The 11,382-nt window shown below is 38.5% G+C and overlaps 1 protein-coding gene across 8 annotated transcripts in view; it reads left to right on the plus strand.

Moving 5' to 3' along the window:
• KATNAL1 (katanin catalytic subunit A1 like 1) overlaps positions 1–11,382 on the plus strand; it is a 130,035-nt gene that overhangs the window by 37,759 nt on the left and 80,894 nt on the right. For all 8 annotated transcript variants that reach the window (XR_001884144.1, XM_017865940.1, XM_017865935.1 and 5 more), the window contains exon 4: positions 10,747–10,915. Coding sequence is in view for 7 of the 8 variants with exons in the window: in XM_017865940.1 (XP_017721429.1) it covers positions 10,747–10,915 (169 nt within the window). In the remaining variant the exon portion in view is untranslated. The remainder of the gene's footprint in view (positions 1–10,746; positions 10,916–11,382) is intronic.

Genomic DNA, 11,382 nt, shown 5'->3' on the forward strand with positions numbered 1-11,382 from the left:
TTTGGATCAAATTAGTGCTATTCAGTAGAAAATCAGCAAAGAGGAAATTTGTATTGACTTGGTATTAAAGTTGTTGTCTTATGTTTCTTTGGGTACTCAGAGAGATTAAGTAACTGACAGTATTTTATATCCCAATTTGCAGTGAAAAAGATCAGTAAAGGTCTAAGTCAAGTACTGATAGAGAATAAACTATCATTCCTGCATACAGGTATTTCACCCAGGCTCTGGCTCAGTTATTTTTCTGGGATTAGAAGTTTGGGGAGCAAGTTTTTCTATCAGTTCCACTACTAATTGAGTGATCCTGCAAGTTCCTTTCTCTATACCTCATTTTCCCTTCTGTAAAATGTATATTGAAGTGAGATTGCTTTGTAGGATGCTAGCTTCTAATATGCCTAGTACTGTGCCTGGTGCTGTCCGACATATGGTGGGATGCCGAAGCAGACATGTTCCCTGCTCTCTTAGGCTTATGATTTTGTTGATGGGTGTGAAAGCCATTACAGAGTTAGAATGGACTGGATTTGGTGATTAATGAGATATAGAGAATGAGAGAAAAATTGGAGCAGATAATATCTAGATCAAGCTGTTGAATAGGAGTTAGAAATGAGAACCAGACTTTGAGAGAGATTGGGATTTGTGTAGTTATTTCAGAATCATCAGCAACTAATGACAAATTTTAAGGTCATGCTTTGTATGATGGAATAGGTTATTTGCCTAACACTATTGGCAGATTGAGATTATACTCATTTTCTTACAATTCTGGAGTCTTATCTTCTAAAATTCTGTTTCTGAGGTATGGGATGGACTCTATTTTTAGACTGAGTGGAACGTAGGTAGCAGGGCTGATTAAGCACACTAATAACTGACATTTAGTGAGTTCTTAACTGTGAACCAGGTATTGTGCTTTTACATGGTTACTTTTTAAATCTTCATAACCGTCCTTAAAATAGGTACTATTATTATCATCCCTATTTTTCAGAAGAAGACACTGAGGCTTAAAGATTCTAAGTTACGTTATCAAATGCATAAAGGTCAGATAGGATAAGGATTGAGAACTGGCATTGATGTAGCAGCAGGAGATCACCGGTGGCCTTGATGCACAGTTTTGGTGAAATGGTAGAGAACGATGGAATGGGTTCAGAGAATGCAGAGAGAGGAGCCGAAGACGATAAGTATGCACAGTTCCCTCAATGAGTCTTGCTGAAAAAGGGAGCCAGGAAAGTGAGTGCCAGTTGGGGAAGACAAGTCTTTGAGATTTGTTGTTTTAGAGAGAAAGGAATAACAGGAGGTTTGTATGCTGGTGGAATGCTGCAGTAGAAAGAGGAAAGTTGATGATGCGTGGGCTAGATGAACAACTACTGGAGCAGTGCCGTTAGGTGACCGGAGGAGATGAGATCTAATGCACATGTACAGGGAGTGCATGGGCAGCTGGCTCAGAGTCACAGCAGGGAGGCAGGGGCATGTAAGGGTGTGGTTGTAGAGAGGTGGGCAGATAGAGATGTGAGCGCTTGTGCAATCATTTCAGCAAGGAGAAAAATGCAAGCAAGACTATCTGAGATTGAGAACAGAGGGTGTTTTTCAGGGTCTAAATTCTGATCTAATGTGTTCCAAGGGTGGGAGGACATTCCATTTGGTTATTTTATTTTTTTTGTTCCTTTTATGTAAGTTTTCTCTAGGGAGCATTTGTGTTATTTTGTAGAACTCAGTGGTCACTCTTAAATTTCCATCCTCCAGTTCTAGGTATGTAATACAATAAGTGCTTAAAAACTTGGCATTTCTATCTTTTTTTAATGTTACAGAAAAGGCAACTGAAAGATAGAAATTATAATTCATTAAAGATTAAGTAGTGGGAGCAAGATAGTGGTAAGTCAGAATGGAGCCGTAACACATTACTTTTACATTTTTGTTGAAAAGATCTTTGCCTTGTTGCATGTTAGTGACTGTCATTTCCCCTCCTCCGTGCAAACTGCTGTTTAATGTGTCGTATACATCTGTCGTCCTTCAGTGCCCCTGTTTTCTTTTCCTTTTTCTTTTTTTTGAGTCCAAGTCTTGCTCTGTCGCCCAGGCTGGAGTGCAGTGGCGAGATCTCAGCTCATTGCAACCTCCGCCTCCTGGGTTCAAGCGATTCTCCTGCCTCAGCCTCCTGAGTAGCTGGAATTAGAGACGTGAGCCACCACGCCTGGCTAATTTTTGTAGTTTTAGTAGAGACAGGGTTTCGCCATGTTGGTCAGGCTGATCTCGAACTCCTGACCTCGTGATCTGCCTGCCTCGGCCTCCCAAAGTGCTGGGATTAAAGAAAGACCTGAGCCACCACGCCCAGCCCCTTTTTTCTTAATTATAAGAAATCCTGCTGCTCTTCAGTCATTGCAGTATTGGGACTGAATTCTTGAAAACAGCAAATAACTTCCTCACTTAATAATGAAAATGTATGTTCTCTGGACTAACATTGTTTTACTTTCATAATACTTGATATCATGTTGACCATCTTCTTTGGAACTCTCTTTTCCCTCCTAAGGCTTCTGTGACATTACACAATTCTGTTTTTTTCCTCTATTATTCTGACTGCAGCCTCTTTCTCTTATCTCTTCCACTTGTTGCTCCCTAGTCCTTAGCTTTGTGAGCCCTATGGAGCCAAAGAGAAGTAGAAGGAAGGTCCTTACCCTCCAGGAGCTCATGTTTCCTTTGCACAGAACTTGACAATTCACCAGGCTAGATACAGTTTGGATCTATGTCCCTGCCCACATCTCATGTTGAATTGTAATCCCTAGTGTTGGTGGAGGGGCCTGGTGGAAGGTGGTTACATCATGGGGGCAGATTTCCCCCTTTGGTGCTGTTCTCATGATAGAGCTCTCAAGAGATCTGGTTGTTAAAAAGTGTGTAGCACTGCCCCTTCCACCTCCCCTCCCTGCCCCCCCGCCCCCCGGCCATGTGATGTGTCTGCTCCCCTTTCACCTTCTGCCATGATTGTAAGTTTCCTGAAGCCTCTCCAGAAGGTGAGCAGATGCCAGCTTCCTGTACAGCCTGCTGAACTGTGAACCACTTTATACCTCTTTTCTTTGTAAATTACCCATTCTCAGGTATTTCTTTATAGCAGTGCAAGAACAGGTCCTTCTCCTAGCCCTACCACATGGCTTCTCTGAGGACAAATCATTCAACCTGTCTCTCATTTTCCTCCTCTGTAAGTTGAGGATCAGTATGAAAATTACTTCATAGGGTTATTACGAGAATTAAATGATTTAACGCATGTAAAGTGTGAAGAACATCCGGACACATAGGAAGAGCTCAAGATGTGTTTGCCATTTTCATTGCCTGTCCCTTACTTCCACCCACTTGATGTTCACATGGCAAATGCCTTCACCTCATTTGTTCAAATGGCACATAGAGAGTCCTACCCTGACCACTCTATTTTAAATATTTACCCTTCACTGTCACCACCCTTGTTCCCTTACTCAGCTTTATTTTTCTTTATAGTACTCATTGTCATCTGATATTATTATATTATATATTATATTATATTATGTGTGTGTTACCGTCCCTGCTAGATTGTAAGCTTTGTAAGGTCAGGGCCTTTTATTTGTTTGCTGCTTTACCCTCTGCACCAAGAATATTGCCTGCCACAGTGTAAGTATTCAGTAAATATTTGTTGAAAGAACGAATAAATAAAATACTTATTTAGGTTTATCCATGCGTTTGCCAATGGTTTTGTTTACCATTTCTTGCATTTCACTATTTCTAGATTCAGTTTCATCTTTGCTGAAGAATATTTAGTAGTTTTTACAGCCAAGGTCTCTATTAGTGGTAAACTAACAGTTCTTTTCTCAAAATATCTGTATTTTCCTATCACTCTTTCATGATGTTTTAATATAAAATACTAGTTTGGTAGTTAGTCTTTGTGCTTTGAAGATGACATTAGTAATAGTTTTTTGTCTTCTGGTTTGTATTACCAGTCTGGTTTGTTTATAGGTAACTTTTTTCTCGTTGGTTTTAAGATTTTTTTTTTTTTTTGTCTTTGTGTTAAACAGTGTCACTGTGAATTATTTAAGTGTAGATTTATTTTTATTTATACTTAAGATTTGTGCATCTTTTGCTCAAATTTTTAAACCCTTCTAATCATATTAAACATACTTATTTTGTAGCCTATAGCTGGCAGTTCTCTTATCAAAGTTATTGAGAGTCATCTTGCTTTATGTTACTTCTGGTGAGCCTTGTTTGTGGTAAAGTTGAGAACTTTTCTTCAGCAAGGGTTTAACAAGTCATTTCAATATGTGGCTTGTTTGGAAGAAGGTGTCACTCCTGAGACATCTGTGTCTGCTTCAGCCAGGTGCCTTAGGGATGTTACCTGCCTAGGCCCACCTTTAGGCCCACTTTCTCTGCTTAAGGTAGTGTAAAGTTGAGTCACAAATCACATGAGGATGGGCCCTTTGCTGCTATATCTAGGGGGTACTTTTGCCTCACTCCACAAATGTAGAACATAGATCCAAGTAGAAAAATGTACTCATTTCTTCTGTCTTTAAAATTCTACCCTTTTACCAAAGTGATTGTCCTTTGAGGGTCCTGGCTTTATGTGGTAGTCTCAATTCAACTTCTTTGACTTGTGTGGGGCTGTGACCCTGTCTCAGATCTCACTTGTGGTCAAGAAATCTCAAGCCCTCAGATATCTGAGGCCCAAAACACTGACGGACTGCCATGTCTTCAGCTCATGTGCTTCTGTTTCTCTCTCTCTCTTTCTTGGCTACTAGGTATTTCATTTACCTTATGGTAAGGTCAGCTATGTATATAAAAGGATATTGGTTACATTTTACCTAGAATTCCTACATGTTATATTGTGGGAAGGTTTTCAGCTTATTTATTTTTGTCGTCACTACATATTATTTTTGTAGTTCTATCATCAGTTCTTGAGGGGCTTATCTTATAGTTTGTTGGGTTTTTTTGTGACTTGTTTATATTTGAGTTGAGGACTCTTCTTCAGCAAGAGTGAACAGAAAGTTCACTGTGATGTGAACAGAAAGTGGTGTCTAGTATAATTGTAAAATATGTATGTACATTCAGCTAAATTATAGGCTTAGTGAATGCTGGTAGTATGTCACATGCTTTTAATGTCCACTTGGTTTTATAAATCAGTAGAATAATCTCAGGAGTTGACAATAAACTGGACAAAGACCTGTGAGAATTTTTCTAAACTTCACCTGATACTATTTTATTATCTGTAGAGTAGAAGTTGTATAGTCCTGATAATATGAAAAAATACCATTGTTCGTCAAGTCTTAAAGTCTTTAGAGTTAGGCAAAAAATAAATTAAATATCTTAGGTTTTTCAAGTTCAAAGATTTTTAGAATTTAATGATAAAGGCAATGACCTATCTGTAGAGCCAAAGAAAACCAAGATACAAGCAGTGATGAACTTGCGTGGGAGTGATGGAATTCCATCATTAGTGAAAGGTTTAGTAGTTTTCACACCCCTTGCCTCACTCTTGAAATGATTGAATAAATGGCTTAGCAACTTTAAATAAGATTTTAGTATGGCTCATCAGAAGCACTGACAAGAATCCATTCAATATCCCAGCTTAAATAACTGTTGTGGGTAACATCAAAATGCTAGGAATCCAACCCCCAACATATTAAATGGGATTGTATAATTTTTGGTGTGAGAAGTATGTCTGTAGCTCCAGATCTTAAACCATCTGAAATTTCTGGTTTACTATTACTTGGTTAAGTTGGATAAGTGTTTTCTGTAGTAGTTAAGCAGAGCTTTTAACTCCAGGAAGATTTAAAATTAAGACTAGACATGTCTAAGAGGATGAAAACTATGGTAATAATGTTTTTCTGTTTAAGGATATGTATATATTTGCATATTTATTTTTTATGTACTTGGAATATTTAAGAAAATAGGCTAATGAGGGTGACATGTATGCAATTCCACTTTAAATGTGTTATGGAATAATTTAGACTCGTGATTTTTTTCGTACATGAAAATGTATGTTAAGTACTGTATTGGAACTCTTAGGAGAAATTTAATATTTTATTTGTAAACTTGATTTAAGTTTATAAAAGTAATTATATGTAAATTATGCTTTACTAAGTAAGACAAGAACTAAGAAGAAAATATATTAAATTTATAAATGTTGGTTACAAAATTCTGGTGGCATTTTATTAGCGAGGTTCATAAATGGGACCAAGCATTATTTTAAACTCTCTTAAAAGTGGGCCAGGTGCAGTGGCTCACCCCTGTGATCCCAGCACTTTGGGAGGCCGAGGTGGGCAGATCACTTGAGGACAGGAGTTCAAGACCAACCTGGCCCACATGGTGAAACCCAGTGTCCACAAAAATACAAAAAGTAGCTGGGCATGGTGGCACATTCCTGTAATCCCAGCTGAGGCAGGATAATCGCTTGAACCTGGGAGGTAGAGGTTGCAGTGAGCTGAGATTGTGCCACAGGACTCCAGCCTGGGCAGCAGAGTAAGTGAGACTTTTTTTTTTTTTTGAGATAGAGTTTCACTGATGTTGCCCAGGCTGGAGTGCAGTGGTACGATCTCAGCTCACGGCAACCTCCGCCTCCTGGGTTCAAGTGATTCTCCTGCCCCAGCTTCCCAGGTAGCTGGGATTACAGGCGCTCACCACCATGCCTGGCTAATTTTTTGTATTTATTTTTGTTGAAGATGGGGTTTCGGCCATGTTGGGCAGGCTTGGTCTCGAACTCCTGACCTCAGGTGATTGCCCGCCTCACCTCCAAACTGCTGGGATTACAGGTGTGAGCCACACTTCCTTGCCTGAGAGACTGATTAAAAAAAAAAAAAAAAAAAATCTCTTAAAAGTGATCTTCTAAAATCTGCTAGAGTCATACATAGAAAACATTGTCACTGTATCTGAAAGCTTTAAGGAAAACTGACTTTTGTCTTTTAAATTTAATAAATTGAATATTTTAAAATCAAAGTAAGCCTCTGAAGAGTATTCTCTGCACAAAAAGCACCCTTTATAAAAAACAACTCATGTCAACTTGTATCATACCATTGTCTGTGGTGCTCCATATATTTCTGAATGTAATTGATTTGCTTAGATAATGAGGGCATACCTTTTTTTTTCTTTGAGATGGAGCCTTGCTCTGTGGTCCAGGCTGAAATGCAGTGGCACGATCTCAACTCACTGCAACCTTCGCCTTTCAGGTTCAAGTGATTCTCCTGCCTCAGCCTCCCGAGTAGCTGGGATTACAGGTGCCCACCACCATGTACAACTGATTTTTGTATTTTTAGTAGAGAAAGGGTTTCGCCATGTTGGCCTGACTGGTCTGGAACTCCTGAGTTGAAGTGATCTGCCTGTCTCAGCCTCCCAGAGTGCTGGGATTACAAGTGTGAGCCACTGCATCCAACCCTTAATACAGCCTTTTACATTGTATAGCATAGTGCCTTACATTCAGTAAGATTTAGCTATTTGTTGAAATAATTAATAATATTTTAAAGGTTCCTACTTACAATATTTGTTTATAATCTGATAGCAAATAATTTAAAACTTCTAAAGTCCTTTTTAGAACCAGAAGGTATCCTTAATGATTAAATTCTGAAAAGTCACTTGGTTTGTGAAGACACCACTGAAATTTAGTAGAAAAAGGTGGGTCGCATCAGTAAATGCTTCTGGGGTAATTGATTATCCATTTGGGCGAAAAAAAATCAAGATGCTTTTCTTCCCCACCTCACATCCTACAAAAATTAATATAAAATAATCAATACCTAAAGTATTAAAAGTAATAAAGTAAAACTTCTAGAAGGAAACATGGGAGGGATATCATCATGATCTCGGGGTAGGCAAAGATTTATTAAACTGGCCACTAAAACATTAAATATAAAATATTGATAAATTGGACTCCTACAATTATGACCTTCTCTTTATCAAGAAAGACACCATTAAGAGAGGTAAAATACCTTTGTAACAGACTTGCACCTGTACGTGTGTCCCTGAATAAAATAAAAGTTGAAAATAAAATGCAAAAATAAAGAAAAAAGCAAATCACACAGTGGGAGAAGATATTTGCGAAGCATGTATGTGACAGAGGACTTGTTTCTGGACTATATAAAGCAGTACCAATAAGAACATGTACATATAATATCGATACTTAATATAGCTTAGAAAGAGGAAGTACTGGATTTCAAAGGAGATGAGGCTTATTTGCATGTGATAGAATAAGGCATCTTTCTTACTCCTATAGGGAAATCTCAAATAGGAGAATTGAGCCCAGTATAGATACCTTTGTCTTTCACCTGTTATTCTGTAAATATGAAGTGCTATAAGCTAGTACAGTGTCAGTCTGTTTGACCATTAGGGCAGCGGTCAAGGACGCTATGTAATCCTACCAAAGTCTCTTTTTAAAGAGAGACTAGTAAAAGAAGCCTTGAGACCTTTATTGTTTACACAGCCTGGAAGCTGTCACTGAGTCCTTAAATTGAAGCATGACATTGTGCAGTGATGTGCTAGTGGACAAAGAGGTACAGAACAGAATCAAGGATGTCCTTTGGGAAGTCCACAGAGTCTGTTACAAATGTAATATCCCGTTGCAGTGAGATGGAACTGAAGACTGACAAAGCAGAGGCACACTTCCTGTGAGACAGGGGCCTTGCCACAAACAACACATCTGGCTTCTTGAGCAGTTTCACTCAGACCATTTAGGAGCCCATCAGAATATTGAGTGGCAGGACAAGGTCAGTAATGGCAAACACCCAGAATGCAGGCGGTGTAAGAGCTTTGAACCAATTCTTCCACAATACAGCTTTACTGAGCGGAATGTGTGTGGAGAATGGACTACAGCAGGACTCCTAGGCGGTCGTTGAATTGCAAGCTGAGGAAGGGAAAGCACACGCTGAGGAGGCAGAAGGAATGTTGTCTGAGACCTGCTGCAGCGCACCCTGAGCAATGAGGTCCGGCAGAGCAGACCCAGCCGCCGGCAAGCAGCCGGCCATCCCGCTGGGAGGGATGGGCTTGCTGTTGGTGAGCGGAGGCTCTGGCTAGCTGTTGAGTCTGAAAAGCAGGACCACAAAGAAAACACTGTTTAAACAGCAGGTGAAGCCGCTCACAGAAGAGCAGACTTGATACAAATCCTGTGTGGAAAAGATTCCTGGTCTCATTTTACTGTCTTTGGCCATACCCATAAATCTGATTCAGGAAAGATGTTTATGTGTACACAAGTATATACAAACAAAAGTAAAGTTGTACTCTAGTACTTTCCACCCCTTCATCAAAAACAAAACAAAAAAACAGTGGTCACATCGAAATACTAGAAATAGAACAATTTAACAATTACAATTTTTCATTATTTGCCAGACTCACCCCATTTTTATTTTATAGGCAGAATACTGAAAAGACTGCTGATGTCCTAAAGACAATAATGTAATAATACTTTAAATTTCAAAATGCCTCATAGCCGTTACTATGCACTATTCTGTAGTTCCTTTCCTGTGGATTTCTTTCACAAGGTTCCTTGTCTTTGTCTCCTCCTAGGGTCAGAGTGGTAGAGGCCATATACCTCCTGATGGGTGCCTTAGTAAATACTTGTTTAACTGGACTGAACTCTAAGGATTAAGATGTCAGTGTATGGTGACCTCATAGGTAGACACGGTTTGCACCAGTCTTATAGCAATTTCATGATGTAGTCTAATTCCAGCATCTAAATATGCTGTGTCAGATTTGCAACATGTTAACGCATTTTTTTTCTTTTTCTTACCGTTTTGGCCTTTCGTTTGCAACCTTCATAGCTTTTTATCCATTTTCCTATCTTTGAATTATGCATATGTGTCACCTTTTCTGATAGGAGGAATGGAACTCCATGGTGAGTTAGGTGAATTGTAAGTGTGAGGCTGGAAAGGGGATAATAATAGATATGGCATGTGGTTAAAAATGGAATACACATATGGGATCTGGAGGGCTACAGATACATACATAGCTATATAGAGAGAAAAGGTAGGAAAACAGAGGTAGAGACATTTCAGGAGAGAACTAAGATTAGACACGAAGTGATAGAGTCCCTTTCCCAAGAGTCAACAAGAGACAAAAACTGCCGAGAAGCCTCAAACCTTCACTGTTTGCAGAGACAGGTTCCACAGTAGATGAAACAAAATATGCTGTTTTGAATGCATACTTATATGTATTAAAATTTTTAATCGCATTTGGAGGACTGTATAATTTGAATGATTCTGTGAGACATTCTCAAAACATGAATATTTTAAAACATAAATTGCTTAAAGATTTCATTGTTAGCTCTGCCATTTGTAATTTGATGAATAAAATGTTTCATTTTCCATTATAGAAGCAGAGAAAATCATCTTGGTCGTCAAACAGAAATTAGTAAACTGTACAAATAGACTTATTTAGAATTCCTGTCCTTACAGCTTTTAATGCTTTCTTCGAAAAAAAGTTACTTATTCTTGGTTTAGGACAGTAATGAATAAAATTACTGCCTTTCCATTATGTTGTTAAGATTGTTAGATGGGAATAGTCTGTGTTGCCCTCTATTGGTGATTAATAGTTAACTTTTGACGGAATAATTGCTGCTGTGTGTGTCATTTGTATATTTAATAATTGTATCAGCCAGTGTATTTTAGAAAAAAGAATTTGGGAAAACCAGCCTGTAGTTGTGGGTGTGAATTGGCCAAAGGTGAAAAAATTAGAGTTCGGACTTTTTGATTTAACAATTTTATTGACTAAGGTAGTACTGAGATACTTTTGCCTTTGATTAATTTTAATTTTAATTTTTTTTTTTTTTGTCAGAGCTCCACCTCAGATCAGGCGTCCCAATCGAGAAGTAAGACCTCTGAGGAAAGAAATGGCAGGAGTAGGAGCCCGGGGACCCGTAGGCCGAGCACATCCTATATCAAAGAGTGAAAAGCCTTCTACAAGTAGGGACAAGGACTGTAGAGCAAGAGGGAGAGATGACAAGGCAAGACGCTGTCTTTCTGTAATTCACTCGCTCGAAGCCCAGGACTTGTGGTGGATGTTACAATTTGTGTTGGCTTTTCAAGATCCTCTGGTTTTGACGGGGAAGAGCTAGAAACAAGTCTCATCCAAAGCCTAAGTAGTCATTGTATTTTGAAGGCCATGCTGCAATGCAAATGACCTCAGAGGCATAGTAAATATATATATATACACATACATGTATAAAAATATTCAGTGAAATGGATCCCTTGTAAGAAAAAATACGGCTTTAAAACTTTTTTGAAAAATATTTTAATAAGTATTCTGAATAGAAATGAGCAATAAGTGAAAACAGTTATGGGGAAAGACAAGAAAGTAGATATATATGTTCACAGAATAAGATGAGAGATATCATTTACTACTGCCAAAAATAAGTATCTTTGATTTATCTGTAGATTATCACAGAACAAGATTTTTTTTTTTTTTTTTTTT

Source organism: Rhinopithecus bieti, unplaced genomic scaffold, assembly GCF_001698545.2.
Source record: "Rhinopithecus bieti isolate Rb0 unplaced genomic scaffold, ASM169854v2 scaffold_81659, whole genome shotgun sequence".
Lineage (NCBI taxonomy): Eukaryota > Metazoa > Chordata > Mammalia > Primates > Cercopithecidae > Rhinopithecus > Rhinopithecus bieti.